At 37.9% G+C, this 19,918-nt stretch overlaps 1 protein-coding gene across 2 annotated transcripts in view; it reads left to right on the forward strand.

Moving 5' to 3' along the window:
• Nucleotides 1–214: 214 nt before the first annotated feature.
• LOC122791569 (ras-related protein R-Ras2-like) overlaps nt 215–19,918 on the forward strand; it is an 856,887-nt gene continuing 837,183 nt past the window's right edge. Inside the window, exon 1 of one of the 2 annotated variants that reach the window (XM_044059327.1) lies at nt 215–474. In XM_044059327.1, coding sequence (XP_043915262.1) covers nt 376–474 — 99 coding nt within the window. In that variant the 5' untranslated portion in view covers nt 215–375. The remainder of the gene's footprint in view (nt 475–19,918) is intronic. The other variant, XM_044059326.1, reaches the window with a different exon arrangement.

Raw genomic sequence — 19,918 nt, forward strand, 5'->3', positions numbered from 1 at the left:
ATCAGTTACAGAGGTTTGAGATAATGTGAGCACTAAGACCCAGGGAGGAACCACTCATCAGGGTATAGACGGCCTTCTTATTGTAGTTACTCACCAAATAGGGAAGTAAAGATTTGTGAATCAGCCTGCAACCATTTACCTGATTCATAGTCATGAGCAAGCACTCATTAGCATCTTTCTTCTAAATACTATTACATATACAGTCCCACCCACCAGCCCTAAAGGAAAAAAAAAAAAAGCAGCCATATTTGAAGTAACTGAACTGATGGGAGTTTTACTGCTGCAGGGTCCTCTGAGGTTTTTCTTTCCTATGTGGTTGTGAAGTAGGAGAGTTTTTATTTTCTTCATTTTTTTTCTAATTTAAAAGCAAAGAGAATGTCTGGCAGAGATACTGCTGCTCAGGAAAAGTATAAACTGGTAGTGGTCGGAGGTGGAGGAGTGGGCAAAAGTGCACTGACAATACAGTTCATACAGGTAAGATTGCTCTAAGTTTATTTTGCGAAGTACTCCTGTCTTTCACAAGGTTTTTTTTGGGAAGTTTGCTGAAGGGAGTGGCTTTGTGCCCTGAAGTCAAGAAAATAAAACTGTTACCTGGGGTTCTTGTTTTAGAATTTTATCTTCATGTAAACATTTTACAGAAGTTTTTTACAGGACAGTATGGCTTGTGGATTTTAACAAATGCTGGAATGTCTGTTTCCCCACCCCCTTTTCTCTGCAGTGCTTTGATGTTCTTGGGCTGGACTTTTTTTTTCTCCAAAATCGAATCTTCTCTGATGGCCTAGTTTTTTTTTTTTTTTTTTTTTTTTTGATATAATGTGAATGGGTACAAAACTTTGTTTGAATATAACCACAAACTATACTCTTGTTTATGGAGTAATGTATATATATTCACTGAAACACTAGTGTAAGTAAGTACAAGTAATGGGAAGCAATCTGCAGTTTCTGAAGTGCTATAAAGTTCATAATGTGTTTGTGTACTTACTGTTACTATCTTAAAATCTACACTACGAAGGACTTCATACTTTCTCTTGTTAGTAGCTGGAATAGGGTGGGGGAGTAGGGTGGGGGATATCCCATTTTCTTTGTCACCAAAGAGCTAAGATGTTGCAGATTTCTTTTAAGTCCTAAGTTATTGCTGTGTTTTTGTGTGGTTACAAACAAATAACTTCCAGCAGGTCTGTGAAAGATGAATTGATTCTCAGTGCACTTTAGAGGTTTGTAAAGTTAATGCACTGTAATGCCGGTGCATGTAATCCGTTACCATTGGTTTGGACCTGGGTTAAGAATGGTGCTGGAAATTTAATTTGCCTCATTACAAAGTATAAAATATGTTGTAAACTTAACGTGCAGATTTTAGAAGTTTATCTGTCTGGATTTTTTTTTCTTGGAGCTGCTCATGTGCTGAAAATCACTGCTGAGTCCGCTAGGTAACACTAGCCCTGGAACCATGAAAAAGTGCTAACCAGACACGAAACTTGGAACCCTGATTTACTTAGCTGTTGTATGATGTTGCTTTGTGACATGCTAAATCATTCGCTGCTACATTTAGTGCTTGAGTGAAATTAGTCTAGTCATATGGGTAACAGAGTAAATTGTAAGTGGTATTTCCTTTACCCCAATAATAAACTCCAGGCAAAAAAACAGACTAGTAAAAGTGGGTACCAGAACATATGTGATATGGTTGAGCATCCATTAAGGAACCTAACATGAATTCATGTGGCCTTGCAGAACAAAACCTCATGCATGGGCTTCTCAAAAACAAGTGCCCACAGTAGAAGAACTTGCCATTATTTGACGTTTCTAAGGAGTGGGGAGAACGGCATTTACCTTTTCTCCAAATGATGGTGAACCAGGTGTGGGATGAGGGTTACAGCAGCTACCTAATGTATTCATTTTGGACAGATGTCCATTTCCAATATAACTTTTTTATTTGAGACATAGTTGCATGATTGTACTAAATGCAGTCCACACCTTTTATGAGCTTTGACTTTTTTTTTTTTTTTTTGCTGTGTGTTTTGTAGTTCTGTTGTAATTGCTTGCCTTGGGCATCCCCAGGTATTCTTCTTGTTTAGGCACTGATTCATTGCATGAGAGACATTTGTTATGGTTATTAAGATTATAGTAAAACCTTAGTTGATTACAGAAAAGTAAGTGAAGTCTTTTATACAATGAATACTATGGGATAAGCATACTGTAATTTCATTAGAAGGATGATAAAATGTTAGTCAAATGCAGAAAACTCAGTAATGCTAGGGTGTGGGCAAACAAGTGCAAGTTTTTTACTTATTCACTATAATTTGACTTCCCACACACTGTAAATAAAGTTTATTTTATTTTATTTATTTAACATTTGTTTACCAGGAAACTCTAACTTGAAATGAAGCCAATTTTCAGAGGAGGCCCAGGGAGAAACGCTCCAGATGTATAGTATCTTTGTTAACAGATTTTTTTATTGATGTTGCTGGATATTCCAGTACCTATAGAATGCTATTAATGCTAACCACTCATTATATAATACGGGTGTCATGTTATTGTTGATGGTATAAGAATAACTGGGCACACCCACTATACATACCCATCTGTGTTTCCATGATTCCTGTAAATACAGCTCCTTGATCTTGGATGGAGTGACTGTAGCGGTACTAGAGAATGCTATCCAGTGTATACTGCTTCATGGAATACTGTGGTTTGTGTAGTAGTGGTACTAGAGAAAGTTATCCTGTGTGTATACTCCTTCACAGAATACTGTGGTTTGTACAGTAGTTTTACTAGAGAATGTTTTCCAGTGTGTATACTCCTTCACAGAATACTGTGGTTTGTGCGGTAGTGGTACTATAGAATGTTATCCGGCGTATACACCTTCACAGAATACTGTGGTTTGTGCGGTAGTGGTACTAGAGAATGTTATCCAGTCTATACTCCTTCACAGAATACTGTGGTTTGTGCAGTAGTTTTACTAGAGAATGTTTTCCAGTGTGTATACTCCTTCACAGAATACTGTGGTTTGTGCGGTAGTGGTACTATAGAATGTTATCCGGTGTATACACCTTCACAGAATACTGTGGTTTGTACGGTAGTGGTACTAGAGAATGTTATCCAGTCTATACTCCTTCACAGAATACTGTGGTTTGTGCGGTAGTGGTACTAGAGAATGTTATCCAGTCTATACTCCTTCACAGAATACTGTGGTTTGTGCAGTAGTTTTACTAGAGAATGTTTTCCAGTGTGTATACTCCTTCACAGAATACTGTGGTTTGTGCGGTAGTGGTACTATAGAATGTTATCTGGTGTATACACCTTCACAGAATACTGTGGTTTGTGCGGTAGTGGTACTAGAGAATGTTATCCAGTCTATACTCCTTCACAGAATACTGTGGTTTGTGCGGTAGTGGTACTAGAGAATGTTTTCCCGTCTATACTCCTTCACAGAATACTGTGGTTTGTGCAGTAGTTTTACTAGAGAATGTTTTCCAGTGTGTATACTCCTTCACAGAATACTGTGGTTTGTGCGGTAGTGGTACTATAGAATGTTATCCGGTGTATACACCTTCACAGAATACTGTGGTTTGTGCGGTAGTGGTACTAGAGAATGTTATCCAGTCTATACTCCTTCACAGAATACTGTGGTTTGTGCAGTAGTTTTACTAGAGAATGTTTTCCAGTGTGTATACTCCTTCACAGAATACTGTGGTTTGTGCGGTAGTGGTACTATAGAATGTTATCCGGTGTATACACCTTCACAGAATACTGTGGTTTGTGCGGTAGTGGTACTAGAGAATGTTATCCAGTCTATACTCCTTCACAGAATACTGTGGTTTGTGCGGTAGTGGTACTAGAGAATGTTATCCAGTCTATACTCCTTCACAGAATACTGTGGTTTGTGCGGTAGTGGTACTAGAGAATGTTATCCAGTCTATACTTCACAGAATACTCTGGTTGTGGCAGTGCACAGTTGTGGTTTTCGTACTTGTCTCAGTGTAAAAGAAAAAAATGTCTTTGTAGCACACCTGCATTAGCAGTGATGGATTTTGTATGGTGAAATTGCATTAGTACATCTGGGAAGCAACATTTGGTAATCATTTTTTTTTTGTTTATTAAATTAGCTGTCTGGCTAAATCCACTAGACACAGGTGCCTTTTTTCAGGGCTAACTTCAGACTCTCTTGTTACGTGGCTTCCTCATAGTCATCCAGCAGGTAAACCAAAACTAGAAGTTCAAAGCCAAGACAGTCTTATGAAGTTCATTAAGAGTGCACAGCCCTAATCTTCTTCATTAAACTGGCAGATGAACCTTATCTGCATTTTCTTGTTAGGTAATGATGGAAACAAGCAGTTATCCTGGTGATTTGTGTGTTTTTTTTTAAAGAGTTATATAGGATATAGTTATTTTTAATGATATTTCTGATGATCTGAAAATAAACCAGTTAAAAGACATATATTCATTTGAAGATGGTGACTACATTTCCTGTTTTTTGAGGACCTTGCCAAAAATGACCACATCAGTATTTAAATTTCCTTGACCATCGAATTCTGATCCAAAATCTTTCTGTTGAGTAATAGTGATGCAGTGGATCCAAGCTGGCTGATTGGAAGTTTAATGTGCTAAGCCAACCCTTTGTGCATCTCCTCTGGAGAAAGAGAGGCTCTGCTTGACCCAAATTTAAATTGCATCTACTGGATTGAATTTTCTGTCTGGCATTTGGCATACAGCATATATTGGGGACTTTTTAGTAATATGAAGTCACAACAGTCATGCCCATCGGGTACTAGGAAGTGCAATAAGTGCTTCTGTTGTGATTTCATTGACTATTCCCACACTCTTCCTTCATCTAGATAGTGATAAAATATACAGTTTTGAAGTATGATTACAACACTAAGAACCTAGTTTATGTAGCCCACTGTATATTATGTGGATCTTTTTACGTGAGAAAGACGAATAGGCGTCTACGCAAACGTATTCAGGATCACTATTATTGTGCATGAAGAGGTGTTTTGTTCTATTGCATTAGCCAAACAACTGTGTGCTTTGTTTTGTTTCTTGTGTTTTATCTGTTAGTATACCTATTTATGTAATGCAGTGACAACAGTACTGATGTTTATTAGAAGTTTTATGTGTGTATCTTAGTTACATAACAAGTTTTTGATATCTATTGGTCAACAGCCTTAATTGGTTAATGGTATTTAGCTAGCACACTGTTTGTTTTTTACTTTTGTATGGTCTGAAGAAGCAATTTTTAATTGCGAAGTGCTTGCCGTTCATTGAAGTTTTATATTTCTAGTGTACTTTGTTTTTTTATTTAACTTTTACTTAACACTGGTACCCTACGGAGTCGCAGTTCTGCCGTGTTTGTGTGTTTTTTTTATTTCTTTTGCCAAATTTAGTTGGTCGATCCACATGGTTTATTGCCAGTGGTATTTTACCTGTTTCATGTATTGGTGGTCTTTTAAGTAGTATCATAAACTCATAAGTCACGCAACTTATACAGAGTAATGTTGACTATGTTCATGAATGGGCTATAGCGAATAAAATGCAGTTCAATGTCTCCCAAATGAAAATCATGCTTTTGGTCCCAGTGAATCCAAAGGGTATACTATTGGTGTGCACAATCTAGTTTCTGCCAATTCCTTCAGAGCTCTAGGACTATACTTATACAAAAGCAGTTAAAAATTCAGTAAGTACATTACTCCTGTCAGTATTAAGGCAGCTAGGTCAATTGACTCATTTATTTTTATCAATTGACTCATAAATATCAACTGTCAACATCCATATAGCCTAACTGCAAGATTCAAAATTGGAATGTTTGCCCTTAAAAGTATTTTACCTGATTTTTGTGATCTTCTTGTTCTTTGATTTTTAAAGTTGAGATGGTTCAACATCTTATTAAATGCTCACCTAATTGTTCTTTTATATTCCTATCACTAAAGATTAAAAATCTTAGATGCAGAAGACTACAGAGGGAGAGAGACCTCATACTAGTTTTCCACACTAATAAGTGATGCGTTTCTTAGGTAATGCCTTGGGATTCATGATCCAGGTGATTTTCAGGCCACAAACTAGCATCATTTATACATGCATCATAGCTCAATCTACTTTCCAGCAGAAGAGCCTTGCTCCTAAATAAGTAATCACCATGTATCCAGTTTAATTTTAAAGGGGGTTTAAAGTTTTAATTTTAAGGGGGTTTATCTTGGATTGATACACATCTTGGTTTTTCAGTACGGTATTTATGTATTGAATTAACTAAACGGGTCATCCACTTGCCTTTGATTTTAGGAAGACCAAAATATGGTGTGGTCTGTTATATAGGATACTTGTAATCCTGTTTTAATGCTGTCATTAGGGCAGAACTGAATGGTGGACTGGTGTGATGAGGTGCTACATAGTATAGATTGCCTTGCTTAAAATTATACCAGTTCATTTTGCATTTGCTTAAGATTGTAGACTCTGAGTACCTTATTAGAAGGTTTCTTGTTACTGCAATGATATGTTAAGGTCTGAAGTAGTGTCCTCCATTTTTACAAAACAAGGTGACATTAAAACTTGTAATATTTCTCTAACTATCTCTCTTTTTTTTTTTTTTTATTTTTTTTTTTTTTGAGCTAGAGCAGTTTTAGACTGACAAAACATCAGTATATGTAAGGAAGGGTGTGTTGGGATACGAGAGGGCAGGCCCACCCTTACAAATGTGCTTATATACGTTTTTAGCAGATTGATGCTCTACTTGAGAATATAGTTTAGAACTTCATGTACTTAGAGGAATTGGTTTCATGACAAAGTGTACAAAGCTGTTGTGTATTGAACTTGTACATTTTGAGGTAATGATGTAGAACCCTGTGTGCATGTCTAAGATGTCTGGTAAAATAAGGGCCTACATGCCCAAAGTGATGGTACCCTGGTGTCTTGGCTAAATTTTCCCCATTCTGTTTAAATTACCTTGGGTGTCTCCTGAAAACAAGAGAGTAGGCCTTGTGGAATCATCCTGTTCAACAAAGTAATTTAAATAGAAAAAAACCGGTTTCTGCATCCGTACCTAGTTGCAATTCTTTTATGGGGATTTAAGATACCTTTTCTAGAAAGAGCTTTATATTTTAACAATTACTGCAGCAGTCATAAGACAGCAGAATTCTCCCTTATGAAATCTGAGACATATATGATGGCACACGTGAAAAAGGAACATATTTCAGCCACAAGTACTAAGTTACTGCTATATCTGTTTTTTTTTCTTTTTTTCTTTTGGTATCGTGCAAGGGAGGCATAGTAAATGTACTAGCCAAATATTTATTTAGTTATTGACATTTGATTACTGGGAATGTCTGACTGGGTAGGAGGCAATTTTCTGCAGAAGATCAGTGAGAAAAGCTCCAAAGTATTACAAAACATTTAAGAACAATAATTTTACAGTCTTTTAAAAATAATACAAAAAAAATACAGTTTTAAGTATATAAAATTATATGTAATATGAAAACAATGGTTAAGAATAAATGGAAGTTGTATGACAATGATTTAATAGTTGAGAAATTTTAGCCAGTTCGTAGAGAAATGAATGGTAAATTAGTCTAATACAAACAGGAATTGCAATATGACGTGAGAGAAGCAAGCTTATGGTATATTTAGAGAGAAATTGATAGAAGTGAAGAAGGGAGAGTGAGGAGATTTTAAAGTATGAATAGGTATTTTGTTCACCTTTAGGGGTATATAGTGTATCCTGGTGTTGAGCAAGAGCAGAGCTAGATTGATTGTCTTTTGGCAAAAAGACATACAAAAGCTGTTTTTCCACAGATTGTAACCCACTCGAGTTGTATTCCCACAAACTTCATCTGAGCATAAACTGTATTCCACAAGCTGAAATATGAGCTATGTTTCAACAGGCTGTATTTTGATCATGGGCTGCAGTCTATGCATGTGACAGCTCTTTCTCTTCAGGTTGCATAACCGAGGCTGCCATGATATAAGGGACATGTGCAATATATAAAATTTGTGAAGAACAGTGCGCATCAGACAGTAATGGGAGGGAAGTTAATGAAAAGAGAGTGGACCAGTGTATGTGAGGGATATAAAGTAAAACATAAGCTAACATGACGAGGAGAGTAGCAGTTCATCAGTCCTACATAAACTGACCCATTCCTGCCTTGCCTTAAACCTCACGCCTCCTCACGCCTCCTCCAAAACTTTCTGCATGTATTGTTCTTACAATTTCCAACTTTTTCTATGTAATTTTCTCCTACCCTATTCTAAAGATCAAACTTAGTGCTACAGTCTTCAATTAGAGTTGGTTTAAACTTTAATTCCCATTCTGTTTGCTTTTTTGGCAGCCACCAGAATTAAACTTAAGGCCTTACTAGGTCTAGGCAATTCAGATCCTGTGTCCCAGTTCAAAAATCATTTCCTTTGTTACTCCCATTTGCTCATCCAATATTTATGAGTACCCTGTAGGGAATGCTTAAGTTTTGTCAACTCATTTTATTACCAAAACACATACGTTTCCCGTTGCCTTTTTCTTCCATACCATATCTCCCAACATTTGCCATCTGTCTGAGGAAAAATTCTTTGGAGTGTGCTTGGGGTATAAAAAAAATACCTAGGCAAAAGACTTCCAAGCAAAAATCCTAAATCTTATAGACTTTGCATATTTGGGAGCCATGCATATTCCCTCCTATTGTTTCCTTGTGAATTGCTTATTTAGTCTTTCTTTTTTATAAGCTCCTCTGTTTCCTGTAGTTATTGTGCAATATTTTATGTGCTCTACTCACAGTGGCATCTGTTCTCAACTCAAACTCTACTAGAGCAGATATTTCACTTGGGATTCCCCTAGCCCTTTCTTGTTGCATAGACATTGATATCAATCCCTGAAGGCAGTTTCTAGCCTGCAGTCCAGATGTCTTCTTGGCCTCTTCCCATTCTCTTTCCCTCTCTAGTTGCTTTTGTTGTTGTGTCTTTCGGCTTATCCCGGTTAGGGGTCGCCACAGTGGAACTCCGGTCCGCTAATGTTTGGTAGTGGACTTACGTGCCAAGTTACCAGCCCTGACGCACAACCTTCAATGAAGGCATGCCCATTCACGCATGCCTCCACACAGAAGACGCTCTAGCTGAGAATCGAACGGGACAACGTCTTGCTGTGAGGTGACAACGCTACCGCAGCACCACTACCGTGGGATCTTTCCCTCTCTCTAGTTATTTGCTCTTAATACCATAGTTCCTTTGCCAGTTTTCTCCAGTAAATTCCAACCCCCTCTTGCCTATTATCTATACTCCTAATCGCAGTAATCCCTTTTGGCAGAAACCCCTTTCTCCATTCTTGTGTTGGCTTAGTTACTCTACATTCTGTAGGGCTGTTGATATTCTTAAGCATCTGCATCTGATATCCCACTCTCTCCTTATTTTTTTCCCTTTTTCATCGTCCATTTCCACTTTGAATTATAGCTTTCTGCTTATGTCTTGTGCATGAGCCTTACCTGTGTTGCTCTAAAATATCCATTCAAATCAGGTAATCCTAAACCAGATTGTTTTAGTGGAAGGATTGGGTAATCCTAAACCACATTGTTCTATTTAAGGATAAATTTATCACACTTGACCCTTGCCCTCTTCCCCTACCAGATAAAATCCTTCAACTCTTTATTTACTGCTGTCCAGCACTTCACCTCTGGTTGATTAAAAATATGCCTGACCTGTATATAAAACTAAAGGGACTAAAAACATTTTCATTGCTTGCATGTAGCTATTCATATCCATAAGCAAGATATTCTTAAGTATTGTCAAGTAAAGCAACTCAGCAGGGGCTAATGAATTCACATTTGTGGAAACTGACCTTAAGGTATAAAAATGGAAATTAGCACATGGAAATACTACGTTTTGTATTACCTTTTGTTTAGTCTCTTCCCACATACCTTTAGCTGACATAACAGAATCCTTTTTAACCCATGCTCCTAAATATTTATCATGTCCCCATAAATATGTACATTGCTGAACCAATTCAGTTTACAGCTGTAGCCTTTGTTTTGTCTTCAATAATTTTATATCTTGAAAAGACTTAAAACTAAAACTGTCTCAGAATGTTCCACAACACTGGGCTGTCCTTTTCTGGTATTACAAGGTACAGAATAATACCATCTGCAAATAAGGCCAACTATTTTTGATTACCATACTAATTATATCCTTGAATTTGAGTCCATTATTTTCTATGCCAGTGACTAAATGTAATGCAGATAACAAAAGGGAAAGAGGACATCCCTTCGTGGGTCATCTGTTCAGAAGGAAACCCTCCCACTTTAAATTTTGCCACTGATCCCTCGTATGTCCACCTAACTAATTTATTATTGTTTCAGGGAATGCAGATGCTTCCTTGCCCTACTCATAAAGTCCCAACTTACTCTGTCAAAAATTTAATTTGCATCAGTACCCACCAATGACAGGAGTATTTACTTGCATTCTGATTCCTTCTGGATCACTATGGTTCTGTCAATATTCACCTCCTCTCCAAAAAACACATGACGCACACTTTATCCCATGATTTAAAACTGAAATGGTCTATATGGTTGTTTGTGTTTTACAGTCTTTAGGTATTACAGCCACCATAACTTCCATCCAGGTTGGTGGTGATTAAGACTGCTTGGCATTTATTTTGAAGTTAAAAGGTGGACCCCACTGGATTGTAATACAAACTGAACTGTTTCCCCATATATGAAGGCATTGTTGATTTATTTTCTGCTTCATGCAATGCAGGAGGTTAGAGAAATCCTGCAGGATTTAAATGCTGCCCCTTTGATGTGAGACGTAGCACAATTATATCTTCCATCTTTTTGCCATGGCTATTCTGGGGTACTTGTTCCCATCCTGTTTTGCAGGTCATTCAACCCTAGGTCAAGTCATTGCCTAATAAATTGCAAACTGCAGTGCCATTAGTAGACTAAAATTGTGACCCCCCCCCCCCCCGGTGGAAAAAATGGAGGTGACTGGCCATCATACATAGAAGTACAAAAATTTGGCATGACTAGTGTAAACAAAGAGGTACTAAACCTCCATTTTGATGTCCATAAACAAAAAGGTTAGGACTTTTGTGACCCACATACACTAAAAGGTAGTAGAATGTAGTGGGACCCACATAAGAAAATGAGTTCTTACATGCAGTGAAACTTAAACTCAAACAGGGTTTCTAAAGATGTTTAGGATCTCCATATACCAAAAAATGTACAGGTCAGATTCCCATTTACCAAGAGATGTTGTTTATCGAGGTACTGTCTTGTTACTCGGGCATCCAATATCAGTAGGTTGCTTATCAACACAAAATAGGTTTGGCACCAGAGCAGACTTAATCAGTGAATACTGGCAGTTACTGGTTTAGAGATGCTGATATGAGCAGTCTTCCCTTAATTGTGCAATCTGAATTATGAGCTTTTTTATGCTCCTTTTTAGGCAAGCCAAAGGGATTGGCATTTAAACATTTCTCCTTTTGATTTTGCTTGTAATTGCATCACAGGAGTTTTGCTGATGGGACAGGTGACTTGTCTTACCACTCTGCTGCATTCCTCTTGGAGTTTCTCTGTGTTATTTTGGGGCACTGATATGTGGTTTGTGACTTTTCCATAAATGTGTGTAACCTTGGCATAATCTCTGTATACAGTGGTATTGGAAGAGGCTTCCTGCTTCAGGTAAAAAAAAAGAATCTACTAATACTGAGTGATGACCTGACCAAATTTAAAATTCCCTTCAGACCTGATGGCACCACTGTTTATACAGAAACCTCTGCCACCAAATTTTAGAGCATGTATGTAGCGACATAGACATGTCTGTTCCCTTTTCTGTAATAAATACAATGACATTTAAGCATAAACCCCTATGGTGAAACACAATTATAAGCAGTCTCTCTATAATAAAAGAAAAAACTCGGTGCATGCAAAAATAGACTTCACTCTCAAGATGCTATAAACAATCTTATTAAAACCAAACGTGGAACTTCAAACTTTGATCAAATCAACCAAAGCCAGATATGAGGTAAAACTAGACAGGTGAATGTTAAGTACAAAGGCTTCTTTGACTTCATTAGAAATGTAAGAAACTACGCCCAGCATTGTGCAGAATTAATGACAAATGATACAATGTAGTCCTAGCCAGAGGGCATAACCAATCTGTACAAATTTATCTTAACTTTACCTCCCCTCCAATATTCTCATATATCTACCCCCCCCCCCCCCACAAACTTTCTCTTGAATAAGTTCTCATGGCACTATCCAAGGCCAAGAACACAACTGCCATTGGACCAGATAACATATTAGTTAGCCTAAAACAGGATTTGTCATACCCCTACAGAGACAAGTCGGTATCCATCTTCAACAGGATTCATCCTATTTGAATGGAGGACAGCAACTGTCCTCCTCTTGCACAAATGTGGGGGACAGGATCAACGGACCCAAGTAAATATAGACCTCGTAAGCCCAACCAGCCATATCTGCAAGGCTATGGAAAGGATCATTATGGAAACAGAGTAATGACATAAGCAACCTATAAACTCTTGACCCAAGCCAGTTTGAGCTTGTCAAGGGCAGATCTTAACCTACTTAACATGGTCAACCTCTTTGAGAAGGTTACTGAAGCAATGGAATAGGGCAGTTCAGTGTACACCCACATGTCTAGACCTCTTCAAAATGTTTGGCACCATCACACACACACTGACATCATAGGTAAACTCTCTCCTAGCTAAATGTAAATTCCTATGTATCTCATTTAGTAAACTGGCTCACAGACAGCTCCCAGAGAAATTGAATGGCTAGATCTACCTCCTTCAGAAGACCGGTCAGATGTGGATTACCCCAAATTCAGTCCTGGGCCACTTCTCATCAGCATTTACTTCTCAGAAGTCAAGTCAAATGTTAAAGGTTTATGGTTGACCAAATTTACAGATTGTAAATTTACTGCCATCATAAATTACCCAGAATATATCAATATCTTCCAAGACCGCATTTCCTAAACAAATGGCTGGTGTTTAAATCCATGGACTAAAAGCAAATGTCAAGATGTATGTGATGGTATATTTTGGTAAGCATGACTTCTCTTGTGATGCTAACCTTTACAATACATACCTAAAAGTTGAATCCACAGTAAAGGATCTGGGAACCTATGTTGACAATGAACTTCTCCTTGATCACCACATATCCGCTACTGTAAGAGAGCCTGTTTTCATCACAAAACTTGTATCTGAAGGTATGGCATCCAGGTTCAAGGATGGTATCATTCCACTGTATTCAGCTTTTAGTTCAATCACTGAATATAAGAATGTACCTGTCCATACACTTGTCCCAGTTGGGGAATGGTCCCAATGCTTTCTCCCTAAAAAGAAATGCAGACCATCTCAAAGCCTAGTCTGTCTTCTAGATATCATACAAGATTCTAAGAGGCGAATTCTACCTTGTGTACATTCATCCGGCCCTATCCTGTTAGATCTATTACCCATTTGCCAGTCAAATAATAGTGTGAACACCAATTCAAGGTGTCTCCATCTCTAATGCAACATAAATAAGACATGTTGGAGGGATAAGTATGTTTCATAGAAATACTGATACTGTAGAAAAGCCTTCCACTTCACGTGAAGCTTAGTACTTCTGTTACTCTATAAACATAATTTGGACGACTGGATGACAAATCATAAATTCACTCCTCATCGAGCACCCATGTCTCTCATGGATTGTGAAACCAGTAGTTTTTAGGGGTCTACTTCACGTTGTCGAAGGCCAACAATATCGAAGCTGATATTGTCGGCGCCAGATTAGCGAAAGCAAACAACATCGAATGTTTAAATGGAAATCTCCGTAAGGGGAAATTTCCGTTTAGTTCAATGTAGTACGGTTAAGTATGGGGGGTGGAGCCCCCCACATGGGGGAAGCAGGGGAGCTCCCCCCTCCCCCCTGCTTGCAAAGGTAAGTTTTATTTTTGTTAGGCATTTTTTTTTTTTTTTTTATCTTTCGATGTTTCAGAATTCGATGATATAGTGTCGACCGTATTAGATTCAGTATTCTGAAAGCTCGATAAGATAGTATAGATGTGTGTTTTTAGTACGTCTTTGCCAGACTTCAGGACACCTAATTTAAAGAACAATACCTGACTGATTTTATGATCTATACTTATTGTAAACTTTGTGGAAGTGTGTACATGTTAGAACATGTCTTGTTGGTTTGATAAACGCATGATTAAAGCAAACTAGTGAGTTCATTGGTGAAGTTTAAAATGCAGTTTGATTACATACCATACATGACAGAATAGAATATAAAAAGTAAAATCAGATTTATAGATTTTTTTTCCAGTTGTATAGAGCATCTGGAATAACGTGGTTGGATGTTTTTTTAAGGAGCGGTGCCTGCTGGCAGAGTTCGGTGGAATGTTTTGAAATGATGTGATGAATGATCATGTTTCAGTCCTGCTTTAAGAAAGTTTTGTTGTTTTTACAACACCTTGACAACAAAACAATGGTAAAGGAAACTAACAGAGCATAGATCATTGATTTTCTGCCTTTAAGATGTTTCATAAATGTTCTGTAATACATCTGCTTCCACTTTAAAGGTCTGCCTGCTGTAACAAGGGATACTAAAGTGGTCATATGAAAACCCTACTGAAAACCCTGTGTGTGTCGCAAACTTGAATACATTTCTCATTATGCCAGTTCTAGAACATATAATTTCTGTTATACTGGGCATTATCGTCTGTATCTGCTGGACGGTTTCCTTTAAATGTGAGCAAAAATGAAAGTATTTAGATTACTAGCTGAAGCTTCACAGGTGGTTAACTTGTATTTTCTTTTCTTTATGAATTGATGTTTATGGATAATGTGAGTTAATATATTAACTAAAACCAAATAAGTCACTATTTGTAGTAAATTACATGAATCCAAATAAGATTAGTCACCATTTTTCACCAATTATCTTATTTCCACTATTCTTTATTTGGGTTATCCATAACAATTAGCATGCATTCATACAATAATGATTTTGTTAAATATAGTACAGCTTCTCAGATTGGTCACTTCTTGAAGTATATGCTGCTTTCAAAGTCTCTCAAAATAGTGAACACACACAAATTTATTAAATATTGAAGTAATGCATAACACCAAAAAGATTTGTTACTGGCTTACAGAAAAGGAATATTTAAGTTTACGACCACAATGGTTTCATTGTTTTTGGTATTTTCTAAATAAATTCCTTCTTGAGTACCATTCCCAACAAGGATTAAAGATGGGAATCTAAACTAATACTACCAAGGATTGAAGATGGGAATCTAAACTAGTACTACCAAGGATTAAAGATGGGAATCTAAAACAATCTAGTTTGTCTTCATGCCAAGTTGCAACGTTAATCATTTGCATTGTATCTGCTTCGTGTGTGTTTATTTTTAGGCTAGACATGTATGTTTCTTAATTTGAAGTCTTTGAGTCATGAGTGAGTGAACAGGAATTAACAGTGTCTGTTGCAACACACACACACACACACACACACACACGCACCTTTGTTCCTTAGTTGTAATGCATCTCTTCATATGGCATTTCAGAATGGCTGTTTATAAAGTATGTTGGTATCCAGTCCCATTATGTGATATTTTCCTTCAACAATTTGCACATGTTGTTAATTTTTCGTAACAGTGAGATTCAGGAAAGAAAACATAAGTTCTTTCATTAAGTAACTGATACTACACTATCCATGATGGTTCCAGTTATTTGCATAATGCCAATGACTTTTGCCTCCTATTTTTACCCTGTCCTTTGTAAAATTGAGGTGTTTCAAGTAAATCACAGTGTATTTAATGTCTTGTGCTTATTCAGAAAATAGTAACTTCATTGTTTTTGATACAAAGCCTTTTGTTCCAGTAACCTTTTAAGTAAATTTAAGAGCGTTATGTAAAAATTGTCTCATATTTGGAGCCTTTGTCTCCCATTATTATTGGCTTTATACAGAATTCTTAATTTAAAAAAAAAAAAAAAAGTTGAGAGGTATGGTTCTAGTAGCAATGAATGTTCAAAACCCAACCTTTAAAAAGTCTTATACTGACCCTTTTAAGGTTGTGTTTTGTTTTGGTTCATTCTTTGCAAGGCATACTTCCTAAATGGTGTGGAACAACACGCAAGTAAATGGTATCTTGTTAAATATGAATGTGTATCTGCATACTTTGCACTGCTCTTACACTGTTGTAAATGCTATTCTCTTTTACTGCTGCTGTGACGTAACAGCAACACTTGTTAACCTCTTTTCATTTCCAAGCTTGGAATCCTGTCTGTCTGATAACAGATTATCTCATAAGGTTGGTTTCATAGTTGCACACTGTCAGACCCTCACGGATAGATGAGTAGTTGCACTTTGCCAGACCCATGTAGATGGCTGCATAGCTGCACATCATCTGACCCCATGTGGATGGTGGCATGGCTGCACATCTCCAGACCCCATGTGGATGGCATAGCTGCACATCTCCTGACCCCATGTGGACGGTGGCATATTTGCACGTGTCCTACTATCCAAATGCACATGGATAACTATGTAGCTACTCGTCTGCAGCCCCAGTTGGGCAGTTCTGACCAGGATTTTTCCAGGCTGATGAACACAACTTCACATGTGCACAGATGGATGGGGCAGTAAGTAGACCCCCCCCTTTTGTATAAGTCATCAATAACCTGATTTTTAACTACTTGAAATAGATCCCTGTCAAACAATTGCATCGTATATCTATGAAAAATACTGATGCTGTTGCATTAAGCAGATTAACTTTTTTTATTGTTTAACACAACTATTAGTTTTCGTGGCTATTAAAGAGAGCAGGATAGACTTGCCCATCCTCTCTCTTGTGCCTCCAATTTCCCAAGCTGCTGTTTGATCTCATTATTTTGTCTGGGCCATAGTCCTAGCATTATCCCTCTGTGACACAGGTGCAGACTCTCAACATTGCTTCTGGCTGTTAATAGCAGCTTAGGAGCTTGACGACAAACTCTGATCACCTAAGCCGTAGTCAAGGCATTATCCATTTACACAATTGGCATGGGACCTTCATACTCTGCCTGAAACTTTTTTTTTTCTCTTCAAATCCTTATTCCAGCTCTGATCAATCCTAAAGTCCTACACTTGTCAACAAGAAGAATTGTTGATTTTTATCAGCAAAAGCATGTTAGCCCTTTCTTCTATCACCTGTCCTTCACATATGACCCACACTTTTCATCCAAGTGCAAAGAACTTTCCTTCCATGGAAGATTTGAGCCTAAGACGGCAGTCCATCCAACTGTTAGATTTCCACTGGGTAGAGTTTCTACCATGTGCTTCTACTAAACTTGAAGTTTGTCTTTTCCTTTAAATCTGTAGCATTTCTTACGTGCTTCCTTATTTAGGTCTCATTTTTGGCATGCTATTGAATTGTATTGCTTTGTGTGAGAAACAGTTAAGTTTAGATATGTGGGCCATCATCAGTAAGGATTTGCTGACTGCATTCACAGTCCAGTCTGCTGTTAAGGTTACAGGACATCTGCAGACTGTCGATTTGTGCATACACAATAGTTTGGAACTTCAAAAGTTTACCTACTTGTCTATTTTGGGTATGTGGTAGGAAATGGGAAACACTCTGGAAGAAAACACATGAAGATGTTGGGGAATCCTTGGAAGCACCGTACAGGAGGCACCCCAGCCAGGAATCAAACAGGATAAGCAAACTCTATAATGCAGTGAGTGCTAATTGATATGCCAGTAGGCCTTCCTGTGGGTATTGTACACAAGAGTTATCTGAAAACTGAAAGATGCAGTTTGAGGCTTGCAGCGCGGGCTTCTCTGGAGAAATGTGAGGGAGTATTATGTCACAAAGTGCAGTGAGTGATTTTTTTTTTTTAGCATTTTCCTGAGTACATAGTAAGGGCAAAAGAGTGAGTGAATTAAGGAGTAAAAGGGGCCTGCATAGGGCTATCCTTAGGATGGTTGGGAGGGTAGGTTAATACTTTTTAAACCTCTAATGGATCCACTTAAAACAAAGGGCAGTAGTAGACTAGGTGTACCATGTGGTCCTTACATGCCATCAAAATGTAAGTGTCTTGTAAATGTTACCACATAATGAGTGAGCATGAATGAAAATCGGACCATGCTTCTTAACCACAAGACATGACTTCATTTGTATGGTGTGTGTGTGGGTGTGGGGGGGGGGTGAGTGGGCAAGGGTATACAGAGTCTGGAACTGTTAAAATGAAGATTTAGTTTCTCATTTTTGAACTGAAATCTGCATATATAAATCAGGTGGCAACGCCAAGATGTACACCGAAAGGTATTATGGCCATAACTGTTACAAAGGGTGGGTGATTGGCCTAATGGTTAAGGTGTTTACCTTACAGACACAAGGTGCAGGGTTTGATTCTCACATGGGGTAACTGGCTAGGCTTAAAATGGCCTGACAGGGCAAGGTAGCCTAGTACTAACCTATGAACCTAAGAAACTGTTAATTTTTATTTGTATGAAAAATGTATTTAGCCAAGGAGGTGTAGTGTGTAGTAAACAGAAGCTGGCTGTTTCCAGACATGACACCAGTGGTTAGAAAAATAGTAGAGGACCCCATAAATAAAACAATATACAGCTGGTGCTGGGATTTTGGCATAAAAAAAAAGTTTTGGGGGAAATGAGAATCTTAACTCATGTCTGGTTACTTTGCATCTCCTGTCCTGCTTTTGTCTCTCCTACGTAAGCTTTTTGCTCCCTGTTCTTTCTGTTTTGTGTTTAAGTACATCTCCAAAAGCAGAGGATGTTCATGTTAATGTGGGTATGGATTCTGATATAATAGAGCTGTTGAAAATTCCTGTTTCTTCAAAGTACTCCAAACAACAACAAAAATGTCTGTGTACATCCCTTCACCTGGAGCCAGATGCTTTAATATTTTTCATAAAGGCAGTTTTAATCTTAAGTGAGGATGGAACATATCCGAGGTGTGCTCTCACCTTGGTTTTTGTGATTGCTGACAGTACCAAGTAGTATAAGGAACATATCCGAGGTGTGCTCTCACCTTGGTTTTTGTGATTGCTGACAGTACCAAGTAGTATAGTAAAACTGTCAGGACTGTGAGAAACCATAGACTGTTAACACAAGAGGCTTTTTTTATGCCCTGTTTTCTGCTCATTTGTATAGCCTTAGATTTCATTAAATTCATGGCTGTCCCATGCTGTTTGCCCTACTTATGGTTTATGATTTACAGGTTTACCATCATCTCCCAAATCCTGTTTCTCCGAAGTTACTGTTCCTTACCTGTATTACTGATTGACTTTGTGAGCTCTTGTGGCTGCTATTGGTTTTTCACTCTTGCAAGTTTTTTCTCTTCTCCACAGGGTAATGTGCAACTGGGAATTTAGCAAATTTAAGTAAGGAGGATGTGAAGACAAAATTCCCCAACTGAGAGGATGCTGAAAGGAAAGATATTGGAAACAATCTGCACTCTGTGGGATTGTTCATAGGTAGGTACTAGGCTATTGGCCCTAGGGGCCTATACAAGCCTAGCCAAAAAAGTACCCTGGCTTTCGGCACCCAAGAATTTATTTTCCTGTGCCCCTGTCAAGCAGAACCACAGAAGTGATCGCTGGGGTGAATTTCCTATTACCCATCCAATCAATATTTTTCTTGAAGAGTGCTAATGAGGAGCTCTGTTTGACATAGGTAGTCTATTACAGAGTATGGGAAGTCTCTAGGACAGGAATCTATCCCTCCGGCATGTTATAGGTTCATAGATTAGTACTAAGCTAACTGCCCTTACAAGCTATTTTAAGCTTAGCCAATTATCCCTTGTGAGACTTGAACCCTGAACCTTGTGTTTGTAAGGCAAACACCTTAACCATTAGGCCACCCTCCCAAATGTTTTTTTGGTTTTGTTTTTCTTTTTCATCCTTTTGTATTAGCAAATCTGTAGCGTACAAGTTTTGGGGTGGCATTCATATAAA

The sequence above is a fragment of the Protopterus annectens genome, chromosome 17.part0, assembly GCF_019279795.1.
Source record: "Protopterus annectens isolate FY-2018-M chromosome 17.part0, PAN1.0, whole genome shotgun sequence".
NCBI classification, from domain to species: Eukaryota; Metazoa; Chordata; order Ceratodontiformes; family Protopteridae; genus Protopterus; species Protopterus annectens.